Source organism: Panulirus ornatus, chromosome 37 (genome assembly GCF_036320965.1).
Source record: "Panulirus ornatus isolate Po-2019 chromosome 37, ASM3632096v1, whole genome shotgun sequence".
Lineage (NCBI taxonomy): Eukaryota > Metazoa > Arthropoda > Malacostraca > Decapoda > Palinuridae > Panulirus > Panulirus ornatus.
The window spans coordinates 29,634,399-29,657,874 of NC_092260.1; the positions used below are offsets into that span (position 1 = coordinate 29,634,399).

The 23,476-nt window shown below is 40.7% G+C and overlaps 1 protein-coding gene across 9 annotated transcripts in view; it reads left to right on the plus strand.

The window, feature by feature from the left end:
• The window catches only part of trr (trithorax-related), a 156,312-nt gene that overhangs the window by 53,846 nt on the left and 78,990 nt on the right, over positions 1-23,476 (plus strand). For all 9 annotated transcript variants that reach the window (XM_071684172.1, XM_071684173.1, XM_071684177.1 and 6 more), the window contains 2 exons: positions 15,703-17,413; positions 20,242-20,359. In XM_071684172.1, the coding sequence (XP_071540273.1) occupies positions 15,703-17,413; positions 20,242-20,359 (1,829 nt within the window). The remainder of the gene's footprint in view (positions 1-15,702; positions 17,414-20,241; positions 20,360-23,476) is intronic.

Here is a 23,476-nt window from a genome sequence, read left to right on the forward strand (position 1 = left end):
CTGCTCTTTCTCCCTTTTCCAGCCCACTATTTTCAATAGTTTCTGTGGCTTGTGTTTTAGGCAATTCCTCTAGTTCAACATTCTCGTAAGACATAGAGTAACCACTTCTGACCTTTCCTGTTCTTAAATCATTTTACCTTTTATCCTTTGGTTAGGTATCCTTTTATCTACCTTACTTGATGGAAATTCCTGATCATGCTCTTTTATTTTTTTTGATTCCTTTAGTTCTTCTCTTTTACCTCATGATCCTTGAATTTATTCTTCAGGTGCTTGAAGTCCTCCATTAGTTATGCTAACGTCTAGTCTTTCTTTTTAACAGTTTACCATAATGTCTCATGGCTTTTGCTTCTTGGTGGTGCCTATGTCATATACCTTTTGGACCTTCCATATTGAAGTGTAAACCAGATTGCATCGTAAATTGAAACAGAAAGCTTAAGAACTTGCCTTTAGTGCTGTTTGTTGTTTTAACATATTTTTCCTTGCCTTTTTGTCACCTTTCACTGCCTTGTTTCAGATCACTTCTTTTCCCTAGCTTATGTAGTGCTAAAGGAGATCAGTTCATCCCCCAAAGTAATACTAGTATCAATAATGAAGTTTATTAACACCAAATAACCTCACAGCTGTGCTTTTACACAGTCAAACTTAGATTTATATGTTGACTTCATCCCATGATAGCCACTCACTCAAGCTAAATGAATCTCCTGGAAAGCACAATATTTGAAAGAAATTGAATTAACTGAAGTTGGCAGTGGTGATAAGCATTTGATTTGAACCTGGGAAATCAGGATATGCTGCCTTCATTTGAACACAGTGAAGAGCATAAGTTAAGTTTTTGATTTGGGCAATGTTCATTCTTAACTCTTTCATTGCATGTTCATTCATGTTACTTGTCCCATGTGTCAAAAAAGAATACCCCCCTTGCAGAATGTCTGAATATCATATAGTATTGAAGAAGATTGTGGGCTACTGGGTACTTGCATTGCAGCATATTTATGTGAATACGGATATGATGATTTTAAGCATGATTTTATTCAACATACTCCTTATAATGTTATACACTAAGGTTACACACATGCCACGCTTTTCATTTACATATTTTTTTGTTTTATGTATTTCTTGGTTTTTCTGTGTATTTTGTACAGAAATGCATACCAGAAACAAAATAGAACATGAATAATTAAGAAGGTAATCGTATTTTCAGAAAGTTATAATCAATGATACAAGAGAAATTGTTTCATTTACCATATATACCATAGTAACTCAAATTTTTGAGACTCATTTTAGGCAAAAATTGTGGGTTTACATATAACAATTCAAAGAAGTTGAAATGTGTGGCCAGTGAGAGTTTGCAAAAACGTTATGGAGACATTCAGTATAACACAATAAAGATTGGAATAACAAAGAATTTTTATGATTTTCATTATATTTGTGGGTTTACATATAACAATTCAAAGAAGTTGAAATGTGTGGCCAGTGAGAGTTTGCAAAAACGTTATGGAGACATTCAATATAACACAATAAAGAATGGAATAACAAAGAATTTTTATGATTTTCAAACTTAATTCACAAAACTGCCACCACCATCTGTAGTTCTTTTATTACAATAGCCAAGGCCAAAATCAGCCTATAATGACCTATCTACTCATCCTCTTTGAAATGAGATGAAATCACAAATGATATAGAATACAATAAGAAGGAACCTAGATGACCCTTTCTTTACTGGGAGACAAGGAGAGTTTTGTATTTATTATGGAAATGTTCCAGTTTTCTTTCGTAACGTGGAAGATGAGTCGTGAAGTGTTTTTCAAATAATGACATTGGTGCCATGGTGTAAGTACCATAGATTAGTGATTTGTTTATATAATGGGTCATGATGTGAGTTCGATACCTCACAGATATATAGTATAAATAGTGTTAACAGTTATACACCAAGTTCTAACTTCCTGTAATTATTGACGTTTTCAAGTGTGTGTGTGATGACTGATGCATGAGTTAATATGTACTGTAATGTATGAGAACTGTGGTTTGAAGAGGTTGTGGTAATGTTGACAAAATATAACATATGTGTATCTTTGGAATCATAATAAATTACTGTTTTACTGAAGCACTGCATGTGTGAGATATTAGTAGGTGGAGAGGAAGCAGTGTTCCCTGGCGGTTAGTGAAGTTGATACACACTGCTGTGGAGACAGCAAGTGTGTATGATGACGTGTTAATGAACATGTACCTTGATCTATGAGTTGTTGTAAGTGAAATGGTTATGGTAGGGTTAACAAAACATATCCCTACATATATTGTTAAAAGCTTAATGGTAATTTTTCTGTATTATTGAAACAGCTTATTTGAGTTATTAACAGAGAACTGTACTTTAAGAAAACAACAGGCCTGTAGCCAGAGAGAAATCAGTGTTCACTTAGGAGAAGCAGTGTTCATTGGTGGAAGCAGTTTTCCTTGATGAGTAACAGAGGTGGCACACATTGCTCTGCAGACAGTGTGTGTGTGTGATGACTGATGTCTGAGCTAATATGTACCATAGTGTGTGAGTAATGTGATTGAAGTTGCTACAGTTGTGTTGACGAAATTTAATCAGTGTTTATCTTTGAAAGCTTGCTGATGCTTTTGCTGTATTGTTATTGAAACGTTGCTTATTGGTCATAGATAGAGAACTGTACTTCCAGAAAGCAATATACTTTGGAAGGAAACGAAAGTGGTCTCCAGATAGTGTGTTTGCCTAAGTACAACTGTATTTTAACTTTGGTACATTGCCTATAGTGTCTTTTGTTGTTGCATAAGCTGCATTGTGATGAAATTGGCATCTGGAAAGTGTCTGTGATAAAGATTTTGAGGTTTTGATCAATGACCTGGCACCAGTGGGACCAACAGCAGATGATGTAACATGTTTACCAACCATTCTTACCCATGTAATTAAGGATATTGTTGTATTTTCACTATAATACAAGTAAGACTTGGTCATTGTTTCATTTGTATTGGCAGTAGAGATTTGCATTTCATCTGTTGTTGCATTAGGCTGTGAGTTCTAATGATTGACAGTTGTCAACCCCTCCCCTTCTCCCTGCTCACTATTATCACCATCACATGGATATGGGCCCTTAACATGCTGTATATAAATAAACATTTGAACTGATATGATTTGCTTACTGTTATAAATGTTTTATTCTTGTTGTGTCTGAGTTGTATCATCTCTTTCTCAATCACTTTACCATTCTTGGGCGTTTGAAAACAAGTTGACTGTTACTTGAGATATATGATAAATGAAGGATATTTGGACATTTTAGATAAATGATGAATAAAGAATATTTGGTCAAAAGTCTTGTGAGTTGATGGTTACTTCAGATTGCCAGTTACTTGAATATTTCTGGTAGTCTAGAATTATCTGCATTAGTCTTTTAGTAAATCTCCATTCTTACAATGATGATGTAGTTACACATTCTTTGACAGTCTATGGCTGACTCTGATGTTTGATATCTTTTCTGGCCTTGTTATTAGGTGCCTAATGACTTCTGTGGTTAAGATATGGAGTCATACATCAACTGGGAATCCAAGATGTCTTGGAATACCAAAACCATGACCATGGCTTATAGTGCTCTTCATTAAAGGTTCCTCTTTTTTTTTCACCCCATAAGGTCCCTTCTTTTTCATGTGAGTGGGCTCAGGTACTAAAATGGCTATGTCCACAGGTGAGGAACTGAGGTTTAGAAAAAGCAAAATCCATTTCTTTACCATAGGCAGCTATCTGTGAGTGCAAATTTATATTCCAGTCCCTTCATTTCCCTCTATCCTTTTAAAAAGCAGTTTGTGTCGTGACTGTAAGAGGCTCAAGGCAGACCAGTGGTCTGTTTGATGAGTTTGGCTGTCAGTTTGTCACTGTCACATCACAGTGCCATAAAGTGATGAACCTAGTTGTATTGCTACACAGCTGTTAGGTCCCTATGATTGATCAGCTTGCCTCAAATTATGTGATTTAATGGGTGAAGTCTAATGGATGCATTTTTTTGGGAGGGGGAGGGGGTAGAAAATGTTACTTTAATGCCCCAATGTGCAAGTGCTCTTTCAGATACTAGCAGGGCTATGACTGCTGTAGAGAAATAGTTTTTCATTCTTTAAAACCAACATTTTTCTTGTTATTGCATTTTCGTGGTCCAAAAATATCCTCCTGTTTGTCAAAAATTTTGGCTAATTGTTTGGATTAATTTCAGTAAGCTTGCAATAGGCACAATGAAATCATATAATTTTTATACATGAATTACTGTTAGAATTAGTGAGAATTTTTTTTTTTTTTTTTTTTTTTTTTTTGCTGCTGTCTCCCGCGTTTGCGAGGTAGCGCAAGGAAACAGATGAAAGAAATGGCCCAACCCACCCCCATACACAATGTATATACATACATGTCCACACACGCAAATATACATACCTATACATCTCAATGTACACATATATACACACACACAGACACACACATTTATACCCATGCACACAATTCACACTGTCTGCCTTTATTCATTCCCATCGCCACCTCGCCACACATGGAATACCATCCCCCTCCCCCCTCATGTGTGCGAGGTAGCACTAGGAAAAGACAACTAAGGCCCCATTCGTTCACACTCAGTCTCTAGCTGTCATGCAATAATGCCCGAAACCACAGCTCCCTTTCCACATCCAGGCCCCACACAACTTTCCATGGTTTACCCCAGACGCTTCACATGCCCTGATTCAATCCACTGACAGCACGTCAACCCCGGTATACCACATCGATCCAATTCACTCTATTCCTTGCCCTCCTTTCACCCTCTTGCATGTTCAGGCCCTGATCACACAAAATCTTTTTCACTCCATCTTTCCACCTCCAATTTGGTATCCCATTTCTCCTTGTTCCCTCCACCTCCAACACATATATCCTCTTGGTCAATCTTTCCTCACTCATTCTCTCCATGTGCCCAGACCATTTCAAAACACCCTCTTCTGCTCTCTCAACCACGCTCTTTTTATTTCCACATATCTCTTTTACCCTTACATTACTTACTCGATCAAACCACCTCACTCCACACATTGTCCTCAAACATCTCATTTCCAGCACATCCACCCTCCTGCGCACAACTCTATCCATAGCCCACACCTCGCAACCATACAACATTGTTGGAACCACTATTCCTTCAAACATAGCCATTTTTGCTTTCCGAGATAATGTTCTCGACTTCCACACATTCTTCAAGGCTCCCAGGATTTTTGCCCCCTCCCCCACCCTATGATTCACTTCCGCTTCCATGGTTCCATCCGCTGCCAGATCCACTCCCAGATATCTAAAACACTTTACTTCCTCCAGTTTTTCTCCATTCAAACTTACCTCCCAATTGACTTGACCCTCAACCCTACTGTACCTAATAACCTTGCTCTTATTCACATTTACTCTTAACTTTCTTCTTTCACACACTTTACCAAACTCAGTCACCAGCTTCTGCAGTTTCTCACATGAATCAGCCACCAGCGCTGTATCATCAGCGAACAACAACTGACTCACTTCCCAAGCTCTCTCATCCACAACAGACTTCATACTTGCCCCTCTTTCCAAAACTCTTGCATTTACCTCCCTAACAACCCCATCCATAAACAAATTAAACAACCATGGAGACATCACATACCCCTGCCGCAGACCTACATTCACTAAGAACCAATCACTTTCCTCTCTTCCTACACGTACACATGCCTTACATCCTCGATAAAAACTTTTCACTGCTTCTAACAACTTTCCTCCCACACCATATATTCTTAATACCTTCCACAGAGCATCTCTATCAACTCTATCATATGCATTCTCCAGATCCATAAATGCTACATACAAATCCATTTGCTTTTCTAAGTATTTCTCACATACATTCTTCAAAGCAAACACCTGATCCACACATCCTCTACCACTTCTGAAACCACACTGCTCTTCCCCTATCTGATGGTCTGTACATGCCTTCACCCTCTCAATCAATACCCTCCCATATGATTTACCAGGAATACTCATCAAACTTATACCTCTGTAATTTGAGCACTCACTCTTATCCCCTTTGCCTTTGTACAGTGGCACTATGCACGCATTCTGCCAATCCTCAGGCACCTCACCATGAGTCATACATACATTAAATAACCTTACCAACCAGTCAACAATACAGTCACCCCCTTTTTTAATAAATTCCACTTCAATACCATCCAAACTTGCTGCCTTGCCGGCTTTCATCTTCCGCAAAGCTTTTACTACCTCTTCTCTGTTTACCAGAGAAATTCTAATCATGGTTATTAGGTTCAGCAAGGTTGAGAGACAAATTAGTTGGGATGTAAGTTTGAGCAGAGAAAATGTGGAAGAAATGAAGTGTTTTAGTTATCTGGGAGTGGACAGGACATAGCAATGCATGGAACAATGGAAGTGGAAATGAATCATAGGTTGGGGAGGGGTCAAAGGTTCTGGGAGGGCTGAAGAATGTATGGAAAGAGAGATTGTAATCTGGCAGTTTTTTTTTTTTTTTAGAGAGAGAGAGAGAGAGAGAGAGAGAGAGAGAGAGAGAGAGAGAGAGAGAGAGAGAGAGAGAGAGAATCAGTTTGTTTTGATATTTTTGATAAATATTCATTTGTGAAAATAATCTTAAACTGCACTCAGATTTGCAAAGATTGTATCAGGTGCATATGGCCTCAGAGACATACACTCTCAACTTGTGTAGTTTTTCATAATGAATATGATATTTTCTAACTACAGCGCTGAATGAATATTTTCCTTGCAAACAACGTTGAGTTGTCAGTTGAGGTTAACCCAATGACTGCCGCTATATAGTATGCCCTCAGTGAAGCAAGTTTCACTGTTTTAAAAGTAAAATTTGATATTTTTGTCAACATTTAAAAGAGTTTTCTGAAATATATATTGATTGAGAGAGTGAAGGCTTATGCAGAGCATCAGATTACGGAGGAGCAATGTGGTTTCAGAAGTGGTAGAGGATGTGTGGACCAGTTGTCTGTAAAGAATGTGTGGGAAATACGAAGAAAAATGGTTGGATGTTTATGTGGGATTTCTTGATGTGGAGAAAACAAATGATATAGTTGATAGAGATTCCTTGTGGAAGAATACATGGTTTGGGAGAAAAGCTTCTAGAAGCAGTGAGAAGTATTTATCTGGGGTGTAAGGCATATGTATGAGTAGGAAGAGAGGTGAGTGAATGATTTCAAGTGAAGGTTGGTCTGTGACAGGAGTGTGTGATGTCAGCATGGTTGTTTCATTTTTCTGTAGATGGAGTGGTGAGAGAGGTGAATGTGAGAGTCTTGGAGAGAGGGTTGAGTATGCAGTTTGTAGCAGATGAGAGGGCCTGGGCAGTGAGTCAGTTGTTTGTTGATGATACAGCATTGGTGGCAGATTTGAGTGAGGAACTGCAAAAGTTGGTGACTGGAAGAGTGTGTGAAAGTAGGAAGTTAAGAGTAAATGTTAATAAAAACAAGGTTATTAGGTTTAGTGGTGTTGATCAAAAGGGATGTGAGTATGAATGGAGAAAAATTGGAGGGAGTCAGGTGTTTTAGCAGAAGTGGGTCATAAGGATGGGTGAGGAGGCAAAAGTTTTGGGAGCACTTAAAAATGTGTGGAAAGAGGGATTGTTATCTGGGAGGGCAAAAATGGGTTTTTTTGAAGGTGTAATAGTCCCAACAATATTCTATTGATGTTAGGCATGGGCTAATCCTGTATGGAGGAGGTGTAGATGATTAAGAAATAAGATATATAAAGACAGTATGTGGTGTGAAGTTGTTTGATTAAGTAAGGCTTAGAGAGAGAGGTAGTAATAAAGAGTGTGGTTGAGAGAGCAGAAGAGGGTTTGCTGAAATGGTTTAGCCATAAGGAGAGAATGAGTGTGGAGAGGTTTACAGAGAGGTTATATGTGTCAGAAGTGAAGGGAATGTGGATTATGGGGAGACCAGATTGTAGATGGAAGGATGGAATGAAAAAGAGTTTGAGCAGTTGGGGCTTGAATGTAGAGGAGGATGAAAGGCATGTTAGACAGAATAATTTGGATTGATGTAGTGTACAGGGGTTGATTCGCTGTCAGTGGACTGAATCAGGGCATGTGAAGCATCTGGACTAAACCATGCAAATGTCTGCATGGCCTGGTTATGGAGAGGGATCTGTGGTTTCGTTGCATTACACATGGCAGCTAGAGAATGGATGTTGGTGGATTCGCCCTTTTTTTGTATGTTCCTGGCACTGCCTAGCTAACACAGGAAGTGGCGATGAAGAATGAAAAATGAGATGTAGATATGTTGTACTCGCTCACTATTTCCCCAGTTAGTGAGGAAGTGCCAAGAAGAGATGAATAGAGGCTGCATTTGCCCACATCTATTCTCTAGCTGTCAAATGCAATGCACTGAAACCACAGCCCCCCTCTATACAATCGGGCCCAGCACAGACCTTTCCATGGTTTCCCCACAGCTGTATCACATTTCCTGTTTAGTCCATTGACAGCAAGTCACTCCCTGTATAATACATTATCTCATCTCATTTCATTCTGGCCCATGCACATCTTTCACCGTCCTGCATGTTCAGGCCCCAACCACTAAAGATAATTTTCATTCCATCCTTCTATCTCCATTTTGGTCTTCCGCTTCCCCTTTTCCCCTCCACTTCCAGTCTTCCTCTTCAGTTCTGATACATATATCCTCTTGTCAACCTTTCTTCACACATTCTCTCCATATGTCCAAACCTTTTCAGCAGTTCTCTCAACCACATTCTTTTTATTACCACATCTCTCATGCCCTTTTATTATGTATGCGATCAAACCACCGCACACTACATATTGTTTTCACACATTTCATATCCAGCACATCCACTATCCTTCGCACATTGTCATCTATATCCCATGACTCACATCCATTCAAGAAGAAGGGGGAGACCATTTTAGAGATGAAAGGATGGATTGATAAAGATTTTAAGTGATTGGGGTGAGCATGCAGGAAAGTGAAAGGCATGCATGAGATAGAGTGAATTAGGTCTATGTGGTATACAGGGGGCAACATACTGTGAATGGACTGAACCGAGGCATATGAAGCAGCTGGGGGAAACCATGGAAAGGTCAGTGAGGCCTGGTTTTGGATAGGAGGCTATTATTTTGTTGCATTACCCATGACATCTAGAGAATGGTTATTTATTATTTTATTTATAATAACCCCAGGACCTCTTTCTGAGAAAGCAACCTTGTGTTACTAAGGATGTCTTCCTTCCCTCCTGCAGCCTAAGGCTTTACTATGTCAAGTACAAGGAAAGTAATGACTCCTTTAGAGTGAAAAGGTATTTGATGATTTTTTTTTTTTATCTCAGAGATACTGCCTTGCTTAAGGTGAGTTCTCACTCACAGTGTCACCTCATGTTGGCAGAGTATGGTAACACCCATATGAACTTACTTATTTGCTTTCTTAGTTCTTGATCCAGGAATCCCTTATGTCTTAATGAATTTCCTGCAACATCTAGGAAGCTGGCAACATCCACTAGACAGGACCATAGGTCTTAAAGTTTAGTGATATAGTGTGTGTGTCCCTCTGTAGGGAGAATGTTGGGAATCTGAGCAGTGAGTATTCGAAGTCTTAAATTTTGATGTTGCGTCATGGGTATGAAGGGTCCTAAGGATGTGTTGAATTGGTGTTTGTAGTAATGTAGGGATGGGCGATGTCCATTGTAGATGGGAAAGTGCAACATTTTTGTTTGGGGATTGTGGTCTCAGATGGAATTTTGTGTGATGGGGTGGTTTATAGACTAAGTTGGGAGGTTGGTTGTTTAGTAGTTATTGGGTCTCAGATGGAATTTTGTGTGATGGGGTGGTTTATAGACTAAGTTGGGAGGTTGGTTGTTTAGTAGTTATTGGCTCATTTCATTAAGTGGGTGTTTTGTCATTGTTACATTTACTTTTAGCTGCTGGCACTAAGTTGCTTGATAACATCATCCAGAAGATGGTTGCTGATTGGGTGAAGGTAAACCTGAAATTAATGAGTTTCCACTTTCGCTAATGATAATAAGGGAGGGGTGAAGTAGGCCAGCACTTCCTCATTGGAAATACTAAGGGTTGGAAGGGCCTGATGAGCTTCCACTTTCACTAATGATGATAAGCGAGGGATGAAGTTGGTCAGCACATCCTTGCTAGAAATACTATGGTTTGGAAGATCCTGATGAGCTTCCTGTTTCATGAATGATGATCAGTGAGAGGTGAAGTAGGCCATCACTTTCTCACTGGAAATACTAAGGGTTGGAAGATCATGATGCTGATGATTTCAGAGATGATCTTGGAGAATCACTCATGCTTGTTAGACATGACCTTAGAGAGAAAAGATTTTCAGCTTTCAAAACCTACATTTTTTTTTTATATGCAGGTAATGTTTTAGTGTGAACTAAGAATGATGAGTAGGAATTTCAGTTTCTAAGCCTTTTAGTTTGTAAGAGGGTTATGGAAAAATTATGGTTTAAAAATAAGAATGAATTTTTTCTTATATAGATTGAATATATTATCTCCTTTATTTCAGGTATTGCATTTATTCATTCATGTATTCCAGCAGGGAGTGCTTTGTGCTAGCCCTGTCTTTCAGCAAAATGGTATAAGTGGAAGCTATATGGAAGTAGTAGGTAGGAATGTTAGGTAGGAGTAGTATGTTGGAGCATTAGCTGGGAGCGTCAGGTAAAGTAGTAGTTTGGAACATTATCCTGGAAAATTGGGTAGAAACATTAGGTAGAAGTATTTTGTAGGAACATTAGGTTGGAGACTGAAACCTCTGCACTAGAGTTACTGTCTGCTGGTGGCCTGTGAAAGGTGGGGCACGAAAAGGCTGAGAAGCAGCACTGGAGTAAATAATGGAGACCCTTTTACTGTGGCCACTCCTTTAAGGGAGTTTTCAAAGGGAATGGGCATCAGAGATATAAATAGACATTCATTAAACATAATCATTAAGTTATGGTGTGTTGTATATGTATTTTTTACTATATATATATATATATATATATATATATATATATATATATATATATATATATATATATATATATATATATATCTTTTTCTTTCATACTATTCGCCATTTCCCGCATTAGCAAGGTAGCGTTAAGAACAGAGGACTGGGCCTTTGAGGGAATATCCTCACCTGGCCCCCTTCTCTGTTCCTTCTTTTGGAAAATTAAAAAAAACGAGAGGGGAGGATTTCCAGCCACCCACTCCTATATATATATATATATATATATATATATATATATATATATATATATATATATATATATATATATGTACAGAGCATCAGATTGGGGAAGAGCAGTGTGGTTTCAGAAGTGGTAGAGGATGTGTGGATCAGGTGTTTGCTTTGAAGAATGTATGTGAGAAATACTTAGAAAAGCAAATGGATTTGTATGTAGCATTTATGGATCTGGAGAAGGCATATGATAGAGTTGATAGAGATGCTCTGTGGAAGGTATTAAGAATATATGGTGTGGGAGGAAAGTTGTTAGCAGCAGTGAAAAGTTTTTATCGAGGATGTAAGGCATGTGTACGTGTAGGAAGAGAGGAAAGTGATTGGTTCTCAGTGAATGTAGGTTTGCGGCAGGGGTGTGTGATGTCTCCATGGTTGTTTAATTTGTTTATGGATGGGGTTGTTAGGGAGGTAAATGCAAGAGTTTTGGAAAGAGGGGCAAGTATGAAGTCTGTTGGGGATGAGAGAGCTTGGGAAGTGAGTCAGTTGTTGTTCGCTGATGATACAGCGCTGGTGGCTGATTCATGTGAGAAACTGCAGAAGCTGGTGACTGAGTTTGGTAAAGTGTGTGGAAGAAGAAAGTTAAGAGTAAATGTGAATAAAAGCAAGGTTATTAGGTACAGTAGGGTTGAGGGTCAAGTCAATTGGGAGGTGAGTTTGAATTGAGAAAAACTGGAGGAAGTGAAGTGTTTTAGATATCTGGGAGTGGATCTGGCAGCGGATGGAACCATGGAAGTGGAAGTGGATCATAGGGTGGGGGAGGGGGCGAAAATTCTGGGGGCCTTGAAGAATGTGTGGAAGTCGAGAACATTATCTCGGAAAGCAAAAATGGGTATGTTTGAAGGAATAGTGGTTCCAACAATGTTGTATGGTTGCGAGGCGTGGGCTATGGATAGAGTTGTGTGCAGGAGGATGGGTGTGCTGGAAATGAGATGTTTGAGGACAATGTGTGGTGTGAGGTGGTTTGATCGAGTGAGTAACGTAAGGGTAAGAGAGATGTGTGGAAATAAAAAGAGCGTGGTTGAGAGAGCAGAAGAGGGTGTTTTGAAGTGGTTTGGGCACATGGAGAGAATGAGTGAGGAAAGATTGACCAAGAGGATATATGTGTCGGAGGTGGAGGGAACGAGGAGAAGAGGGAGACCAAATTGGAGGTGGAAAGATGGAGTGAAAAAGATTTTGTGTGATCGGGGCCTGAACATGCAGGAGGGTGAAAGGAGTGCAAGGAATAGAGTGAATTGGAGCGATGTGGTATACCGGGGTTGACGTGCTGTCAGTGGATTGAATCAAGGCATGTGAAGCGTCTGGGGTAAACCATGGAAAGCTGTGTAGGTATGTATATTTGCGTGTGTGGACGTATGTATATACATGTGTATGGGGGGGGGTTGGGCCATTTCTTTCGTCTGTTTCCTTGCGCTACCTCGCAAACGCGGGAGACAGCGACAAAGTATAATAAATAAATAAATAAAATATATATATATATATATATATATATATCAGTGATGGATTGCGCAAAAGATGCTTGTGGCATGAGAAGAGTGGGAGGTGGGTTGATTAGAAAGGGTAGTGAGTGGTGGGATGAAGAAGTAAGAGTATTAGTGAAAGAGAAGAGAGAGGCATTTGGACGATTTTTGCAGGGAAAAAATGCAATTGAGTGGGAGATGTATAAAAGAAAGAGACAGGAGGTCAAGAGAAAGGTGCAAGAGGTGAAAAAAAGGGCAAATGAGAGTTGGGGTGAGAGAGTATCATTAAATTTTAGGGAGAATAAAAAGATGTTCTGGAAGGAGGTAAATAAAGTGCGTAAGACAAGGGAGCAAATGGGAACTTCAGTGAAGGGCGCAAATGGGGAGGTGATAACAAGTAGTGGTGATGTGAGAAGGAGATGGAGTGAGTATTTTGAAGGTTTGTTGAATGTGTTTGATGATAGAGTGGCAGATATAGGGTGTTTTGGTCGAGGTGGTGTGCAAAGTGAGAGGGTTAGGGAAAATGATTTGGTAAACAGAGAAGAGGTAGTGAAAGCTTTGCGGAAGATGAAAGCCGGCAAGGCAGCAGGTTTGGATGGTATTGCAGTGGAATTTATTAAAAAAGGGGATGACTGTATTGTTGACTGGTTGGTAAGGTTATTTAATGTATGTATGACTCATGGTGAGGTGCCTGAGGATTGGCGGAATGCGTGCATAGTGCCATTGTACAAAGGCAAAGGGGATAAGAGTGAGTGCTCAAATTACAGAGGTATAAATTTGTTGAGTATTCCTGGTAAATTATATGGGAGGGTATTGATTGAGAGGGTGAAGGCATGTACAGAGCATCAGATTGGGGAAGAGCAGTGTGGTTTCAGAAGTGGTAGAGGATGTGTGGATCAGGTGTTTGCTTTGAAGAATGTATGTGAGAAATACTTAGAAAAGCAAATGGATTTGTATGTAGCATTTATGGATCTGGAGAAGGCATATGATAGAGTTGATAGAGATGCTCTGTGGAAGGTATTAAGAATATATGGTGTGGGAGGAAAGTTGTTAGAAGCAGTGAAAAGTTTTTATCGAGGATGTAAGGCATGTGTACGTGTAGGAAGAGAGGAAAGTGATTGGTTCTCAGTGAATGTAGGTTTGCGGCAGGGGTGTGTGATGTCTCCATGGTTGTTTAATTTGTTTATGGATGGGGTTGTTAGGGAGGTAAATGCAAGAGTTTTGGAAAGAGGGGCAAGTATGAAGTCTGTTGGGGATGAGAGAGCTTGGGAAGTGAGTCAGTTGTTGTTCGCTGATGATACAGCACTGGTGGCTGATTCATGTAAGAAACTGCAGAAGCTGGTGACTGAGTTTGGTAAAGTGTGTGGAAGAAGAAAGTTAAGAGTAAATGTGAATAAGAGCAAGGTTATTAGGTACAGTAGGGTTGAGGGTCAAGTCAATTGGGAGGTGAGTTTGAATGGAGAAAAACTGGAGGAAGTGAAGTGTTTTAGATATCTGGGAGTGGATCTGGCAGCGGATGGAACCATGGAAGCGGAAGTGGATCATAGGGTGGGGGAGGGGGCAAAAATTCTGGGGGCCTTGAAGAATGTGTGGAAGTCGAGAACATTATCTCGGAAAGCAAAAATGGGTATGTTTGAAGGAATAGTGGTTCCAACAATGTTGTATGGTTGCGAGGCGTGGGCTATGGATAGAGTTGTGCGCAGGAGGATGGATGTGCTGGAAATGAGATGTTTGAGGACAATGTGTGGTGTGAGGTGGTTTGATCGAGTGAGTAACGTAAGGGTAAGAGAGATGTGTGGAAATAAAAAGAGCGTGGTTGAGAGAGCAGAAGAGGGTGTTTTGAAGTGGTTTGGGCACATGGAGAGGATGAGTGAGGAAAGATTGACCAAGAGGATATATGTGTCGGAGGTGGAGGGAACGAGGAGAAGAGGGAGACCAAATTGGAGGTGGAAAGATGGAGTGAAAAAGATTTTGTGTGATCGGGGCCTGAACATGCAGGAGGGTGAAAGGAGGGCAAGGAATAGAGTGAATTGGAGCGATGTGGTATACCGGGGTTGACGTGCTGTCAGTGGATTGAATCAAGGCATGTGAAGCGTCTGGGGTAAGCCATGGAAAGCTGTGTAGGTATGTATATTTGCGTGTGTGGACGTATGTATATGCATGTGTATGGGGGGGGGTTGGGCCATTTCTTTCGTCTGTTTCCTTGCGCTACCTCGCAAACGCGGGAGACAGCGACAAAGTATAAAAAAAAAAAAATATATATATATATATATATATATATATATATATATATATATATATATATATATATATATATATATATATATATATATATCCCTGGGGATAGGGGAGAAAGAATACTTCCCACGTATTCCCTGCGTGTCGTAGAAGGCGACTAAAAGGGAAGGGAGCGGGGGGCTGGAAGTCCTCCCCTCTCGGTTTTTTTTTAATTTTCCAAAAGAAGGGACAGAGAAGGGGGCCAGGTGAGGATATTCTCTCAAAGGTCCAGTCCTCTGTTCTTAATGCAACCTCGCTTAGGCGGGAAGTGGCGAATAGTATGAAAAAGAAAAATATATATATATAGGAGAAAGAATACTTCCCACGTATTCCCTGCGTGTCGTAGAAGGCGACTAAAAGGGAAGGGAGCGGGGGGCTGGAAATCCTCCCCTCTCAGTTTTTTTTTTTTTTGATTTTCCAAAAGAAGGGACAGAGAAGGGGGCCAGGTGAGGATGTTCCCTAAAAGGTCCAGTCCTCTGTTCTTAACGCTACCTTGCTAACGCGGGAAATGTCGAATAGTATGAAAAAATATATATATATATATATATATATATATATATATATATATATATATATATATATATATATATATATATGCTGTAAAACTATTCATAGACATGAAAATAGTTTTCTATTTCTATACTGTGTAGTAGTTAGTTTTTGATGAGCATAGCTAATAAATCATATAACTAACATTCATTTGCTGTTTGCTTAGGAGCAACAGAGGGCACTGAAGAGCACTGAGTCCATGGATGGTTCCACCACACCAGGTTCAGCAGGAACCCCAGGAAGTGTGAATGAGGGAACCGGCAACGTTGATCCCAGCCCTGTCACCACCCCACAAGCCTCCCCTCGCCCTCCTTTACCATCATTAACTCCTCCACGCCCAATGATGGTTACTCAGCGACCCCAGATGCAGTCAGGTTCACCAGTGAGACCAAGTGTCCCACATGGCCTGATTAGAGGGCCATTGAATCATCCACAAGTTTCAAGTGACCCATATGCCATGCCTCCAGCAACGCCTCATCCTAGTAAACCAGTAGATTCATTTACACATCCGCCATCAACTCCAGCACCTCAGACATCACCTTTACCCTCTCCCACAAATGACACCTATACTCGAGTACCACTTTCCCCACGATCTCATTCTTCAGATCCGTATAATGCACCACCAGCAACGCCAAGACCTGTTGCCAGTGATCCGTATACAATGCCACCACCGACTCCTCGCCCGGTAGATCCATATGCTACCCAATCTCCAGCTGCTAGACCCCTTACTTCTGATCAGTTCACATCTTGTAGTACTCCGACAGATTCATATTCTCAGCCTTCAGCATCACCATATGTTCAGGCCCCACCAACTCCTCGTCCTCATGATGATGTTTATGGACCACCTCCAACACCGGGACCTCCTGGGGGCATTCCTGGAGATCCTGTTCGACAGCAACACCTTCGAGAGTTATTACAGAGACCATGGAGTGAAGGCGGTGGAGTTCATCAGACTGGAATTCCACAACCTCTCAGTTCTCCCACTGGACTTTCTGGTGAATTTCGACCTCCTCTTCCTCCTGTAGTACCATCACAGGGAACACGTATGAGGCCTGGTATGGCCCCAGGTCAACCAAGCATGATGACTCACCCTGTTTCACCTCACAGTGGACAGATGGATCCCAGAGTTAGAATGATTCTCCAGCATCGTAGCATACAGCAACAACAGTCACAGAGACAAAATGTTGTTGGTGGACGTAATCCTTTAGACCCTTTCAACCCTCTTGGACAACAGCGTCAACCTCAGCAGTACATAAGTGCTGCAGGACCTGGAGTACGTACAGGCACAGCAAATGTGGTTAGGGGTGCTTCTCCAACAGTTATGGTGAGCCAGGGTTTAGGATCTCCTCATCTTCCTCCAGGTGGTGCTGTGCGGGTTCCTGTTGTGTCTCCTACACAGCATCCGCAACCTCCAACACACCCATTGGGACCTCCACCTCACCCATCAAATTCAAATTCACAGCAACCACATAATCCCTCAACTCACCAACAGGTACCTAGTCCACAGCAGTCTCATCCACAACAAAGTCATTCACAACAGCCCCATTCACAGCAATCCCATTCCCAGGTACCTCACCCACAACAACCCCATTCACAACAACCTCATCCTCAGCAACCACATCCACCATTACCCCATCCACAGCAGACCCCACCACCACAACAGCAGCAATCAGAGTCAGAGCTTCCTGAGGCTGTTACTAGAGAATTGGAGCAGCTTGAGGAAGAACAACAGCAACAACAGCAACAACATCAGGACCCACCAGCACAGTCAGCAACATCACAGCCAGCACCACCACAAACATCATCTTGTCAAGGAGATGACCTGGAGGACCTAGCTGCAGGTGATCTCACCAACATGGAAGACGATGATTTGTTAGGTAAGAATTAAAGGTGAACAGTTGTTCCTGTTCATTTCTTTTCCTGACTGTAAAGATTTTTTGAATTTGATCTTGAATGAAAGCATTTTTCTGTCTCATTTTCTCAATAGCCAGGTAGTAAGCACAAGAGAAAAGATGAAGAATAGGCCTCATTTGCTCACACACACTCTCTAGCTGTCATATGTAATGCGCTGAAACCACAGTCCCCTATCCATGACCAGGCTCCACAAACCTTTCTATGGTTTCCACAGGCTGCTTTATATACCCTGGTTCAAGCCATTGAAAGTCTGTCTCCCCTTCTATACTACATCTTTCCAGGGCACTGTATCCCATGTATGCCTTTTTCCCTCCTACATGTTCAGGCCTTGAACGTTCAAAATCTTATTAGCTCCATCCTTTTATCTCCAATTCAGTCTTCTCTTTCTCCTTGCCCTCACCACTAATGACACATATATCCTCTTTGTCAACCTCTCCTCACTTATTCTCTTCACATGTCCAAGCCATTTCGACTCTCTCAACCATATTTTACTTATTACCACTCCTTTCTATTACCCTGTTGTTTCTTACTCAAACAACCCTCCTCACACCACATATTGTCCTCGCCCATTTGATTTCCAACACATTTACTGTGTTCCAAACATTCCCATCAGTAGCCTATGCCTCGCATCCATGTAGCACCCATTTTTGCACTCCCAGATAGTGATGTAGCTCTTCATACATTCCTCAGTGCTCTCAGAACATATGAATAAAATCTATTGTCAGTGATTCTTTTCCTCTAATAAGGAACAGATGAATAAATGCATCATTCACTCGCATCCTTTTTCTAGGTGTCGTGTTTAATGCACTGAAACCAGACTCCCCCATCCGCAGCCAGGCCTCAAGAACCTCCTGCTGTTTCCTATTCCTGGGTTTAGTTTATAGACAGCCCATCCCCCCCCCCCCCCTGTATACCACATTGGAAACCTTTCCTCCTATTGCATGTTCAGGCCCTGAACACTCAAAGTTGTTTTCACATCATCATTTTTTCTCTAATTTGGTCTCCCATTTCTCATACATTTGTCCTCATTGTCAGCCTCTCCTCACTTATTTTCTCCATGTATCCAAACCATTTCAGAACATCTTTCTCTTTCTTACCCTTTCATTACTTACTTGCTCAACCATCCTTACACCACATGTTATCCTTGGATATTTCATTTCCAACACATTCTCCTTCTTCTGAACATTCTCACTTATAACTCATGCCAAGTATCCATGCAGTAACTTTAGGCATACTACATAGAGACCTCTTTTGATGGACAAGATCCATTCTTTGGGAATGTCCGTTAAGTGAAAACCAATTAAAAAGGGTCATTATAACTTGGGGCTTATAGAGATGCATTCCTGACAGTGTTAGTTCTTGAAGTATTAAGTGCTATAAAATGGCTTCCTTCAGAAACAGTAGTAGCTCTGCAGATATTATTTTGGTGTGTTATGGATAGATAAAGACTGGAAATACAAATATTATGTGAAACTGAATTTAATCAACATCCACAAGTTTTAAGAGCTTGTAGTTTTATCACTACTGCTGTTCTGCAATAGTACTCTTAAACTTTATTTTTCTGCTCTCCATTGCCTCCAATGGCTTATTCCCTTTGCGGAAAAAAATTAATTTCAACTTAGGACATAGTGGACTGGCTGGCGCATTGTATCCTCTCATTGTTATCATGTGTTGTTTTAATGTTAGAGGAAGCTAATCCAAGCAACTAACCCACATATTCCTGATGCTTAATTTCCTCAAACCTGCATATCATTTACATTTTTAAGTCTACATTAATTGGTTCCTTTGCACCATGGATGCTTCTACATACTTGCAAGCTGTTTTCCAAACATAATGGATTTAATATGTTCTCGAAATACACATAGGAGATAGTTAAAAAGGGAGCAACTGAGACTGAACTGACATGAGTATGGTGTGCTGTACACATCTTGGAAAATATAAACAAAGATGGCAGCAGATATATTTGTTGGTTTGTTTTCTTGCAGATTTATATGATTGTTGTATACATGACTGTTATATTTTCCATGTCCGTTAAACAAGAATTCTTTATAAAAGGCTCTGTTAAAAGATGTCTCTCGGTATGCCTTCAAACTAAAACCAAGTCTGAGAAACTGAAAACCCCAGCACACCAAGTGTTTTTCTGTTTAAAAAAAACTTTGTTGCCTTGTTGGAGTTGGTCCACACCTCCCCCTTCTGTTTCACCCATAATGGTGTACTAATGAGTCACCACAAGGAGGCTGGGTGAGACTTGGATACTTCAGAACTAGAGTATCCTCTTAAATAGTCCTAAACTCAAAACTTTTTAACTTTTGAACCCGTCCCATAGTAGCAGCACCATCTAACCTCATTGGTTATGATACTGCCTCTGCTCCTAGTTATTAGAATAAAACCATACTTAAAACCATACTTAAATGTTATTGCACACTGACAAACTGAGATGGGATATGCTGGTCTCTGTGAATAAGCCTGTTGCACATGCACCCACCCTGAGAAGGTGGGTCATGCTTAGTGGCTTTTAAAATTTAGTTTTGCATTCAGTGAGCTGGTTTTTATGCTGGCTAGGTTTTTTCTTTTATTTCTTGAGAACATATGGTAGAAGCATTTACATTTTTCAAATCTATGTTTTCTAATTTTGTGTTCATACCTGTATTAAAACTACCTCAACAGTGTTTTTTCCTTTTTCATAATAGTCATTACTTTGTGATTGATTGCTGGATAGAAATATTGCCTTTCTAATCTTGACAACTTATTAGTGTAGAATAATTAACTGTCTCAAAATGTATCACTGCAGGAATGGGTGGAGATTTCAATGCTCTCTTAGAATTTGCTGATGGAGAGGATGGGGAGGAGGATAATGAAAAGTTGCCATCTAACCTTTTTGATGACCTTGATGGTGATGAAGATGAAAGGTGAGTTAAAATATCCTTTCTTTTTAATCATGTCCTATCTCTCTTTGTTTTATTACTTGATTGCTGTTTCCTGCTTCAGCACCAGGAAACAGATGAAGAATGACACATCTGCTCTTGGACAATCGCATGTTTACCAAATGGCGTCCCAGCTTCGTCTGTTCATTGTATATCAACTGACTGTTATATTTCTCTCTTGTGTCTCCCCTGACGATGTGATTATTACATGAAAGTGCACTTAGGAACTGATCATGTTTCATTTTCTGCTTGGACTCTTAGGAATATGTATATATGGATATATATGTATATATATGGATGGTATTGCAGTGGAATTTATTAAAAAAGGGGGTGACTGTATTGTTGACTGGTTGGTAAGGTTATTTAATGTATGTATGACTCATGGTGAGGTGCCTGAGGATTGGCGGAATGCGTGCATAGTGCCATTGTACAAAGGCAAAGGGGATAAGAGTCAGTGCTCAAATTACAGAGGTATAAGTTTGTTGAGTATTCCTGGTAAATTATATGGGAGGGTATTGATTGAGAGGGTGAAGGCATGTACAGAGCATCAGATTGGGGAAGAGCAGTGTGGTTTCAGAAGTGGTAGAGGATGTGTGGATCAGGTGTTTGCTTTGAAGAATGTATGTGAGAAATACTTAGAAAAGCAAATGGATTTGTATGTAGCATTTATGGATCTGGAGAAGGCATATGATAGAGTTGACAGAGATGCTCTGTGGAAGGTATTAAGAATATATGGTGTGGGAGGAAAGTTGTTAGAAGCAGTGAAAAGTTTTTATCGAGGATGTAAGGCATGTGTACGTGTAGGAAGAGAGGAAAGTGATTGGTTTTCAGTGAATGTAGGTTTGTGGCAGGGGTGTGTGATGTCTCCATGGTTGTTTAATTTGTTTATGGATGGGGTTGTTAGGGAGGTAAATGCAAGAGTTTTGGAAAGAGGGGCAAGTATGAAGTCTGTTGGGGATGAGAGAGCTTGGGAAGTGAGTCAGTTGTTGTTCGCTGATGATACAGCGCTGGTGGCTGATTTATGTGAGAAACTGCAGAAGCTGGTGACTGAGTTTGGTAAAGTGTGTGGAAGAAGAAAGTTAAGAGTAAATGTGAATAAGAGCAAGGTTATTAGGTACAGTAGGGTTGAGGGTCAAGTCAATTGGGAGGTGAGTTTGAATGGAGAAAAACTGGAGGAAGTGAAGTGTTTTAGATATCTGGGAGTGGATCTGGCAGCGGATGGAACCATGGAAGCGGAAGTGGATCATAGGGTGGGGGAGGGGGCGAAAATTCTGGGGGCCTTGAAGAATGTGTGGAAGTCGAGAACATTATCTCGGAAAGCAAAAATGGGTATGTTTGAAGGAATAGTGGTTCCAACAATGTTGTATGGTTGCGAGGCGTGGGCTATGGATAGAGTTGTGCGCAGGAGGATGGATGTGCTGGAAATGAGATGTTTGAGGACAATGTGTGGTGTGAGGTGGTTTGATCGAGTGAGTAACGTAAGGGTAAGAGAGATGTGTGGAAATAAAAAGAGCGTGGTTGAGAGAGCAGAAGAGGGTGTTTTGAAGTGGTTTGGGCACATGGAGAGGATGAGTGAGGAAAGATTGTCCAAGAGGATGTGGAGGGAACGAGGAGAAGAGGGAGACCAAATTGGAGGTGGAAAGATGGAGTGAAAAAGATTTTGTGTGATCGGGGCCTGAACATGCAGGAGGGTGAAAGGAGGGCAAGGAATAGAGTGAATTGGAGCGATGTGGTATACCGGGGTTGACGTGCTGTCAGTGGATTGAATCAAGGCATGTGAAGTGTCTGAGGTAAACCATGGAAAGCTGTGCAGGTATGTATATTTGCGTGTGTGGACATATGTATATACACGTGTATGGGGGTGGGTTGGGCCATTTCTTTCGTCTGTTTCCTTGCGCTACCTCGCAAACGCGGGAGACAGCGACAAAGTATAATAAATAAAATATAATGTGTATATGAGTGGATGGGCCATTCTTCTTATGCTTCCTGGTGCTACCTTGCTGATGTGGGAAACAGCGATTAAGTGTTTGCTTTGAAGAATGTATGTGAGAAATACTTAGAAAAACAGATGGATTTGTATGTAGCTTTTATGTATCTGGAGAAGGCATATGATAGGGTTGATAGAGATGCTTTGTGGAAGGTATTAAGAGTATATGGTGTGGAAGGTGGGTTGCTAGAAGCAGTGAAGAGTTTTTATCAAGGATGTAAGGCATCTGTATGAGTAGGAAGAGAGGAAAGTGACTGGTTCCCAGTGGATGTCATTTTGCGGCAGCTGTGTTTGATGTCTCCATGGTTGTTTAATTTGTTATGGATAGGGTTGTTAGGGAGATGAATGCCAGAGTTTTGGAGAGAGGGGCAAGTTTGCAATCTCTTGTGGATGAGAGGGCTTGGGAAGTTGGTCAGTTGTTGTTCGTCGATGATACAGTTCTGGTGGCTTATTTGGGTGAGAAACTGCAGAAGTTGGTGACTGAGTTTGGTAAAGTGAGCAAGGTTGTTAGGTTCAGTAAGGTTGAGGGACAAGTTGATTGGGAGGTAAGTTTGAATGGAGAAAAACTGGAGGAAGTGAAGTGTTTTAGATGTATGGGAGTGGATTTAGCAGCGGATGCAACCATGGAAACGAAAGTGAGTCACAGGGTGGGGGGGGTCGAAGGTTCTGGGAACGTTGAAGAATTTGTGGAAGGCAAGAACGTTATCACGGAGATCAAAAATGGGTATGTTTGAATTTGCATTACACATGACAGCTAGAGACTGAGTGTGAATGAGTGTGGCCTTTGTTTTTTTTTTTCCTGGTGCTACATTGCGTGCAGACGGGTTGAGGGGGGTGTCATTTCATGTGTGGCTGGGTGGTGGCAGGGATGGACGATGGCAGCATGTATGAAAATGTACATGTGTATATATGTATATGCGTGTGTATGTATATGTATGTATACTTTGCAATGGATAGGTATGTATATGTGCGTGTGTGGGCATTTAGGTATATATATGTGTATGTGGATGGGTTGAGCTATTCTTTCATCTGTTTCATTGCGCTACCTCGCTAATGCAGAAGACAGCGTCAAAGTATGATAATAATAATAGAAAAAGATAATATATCTCTATATA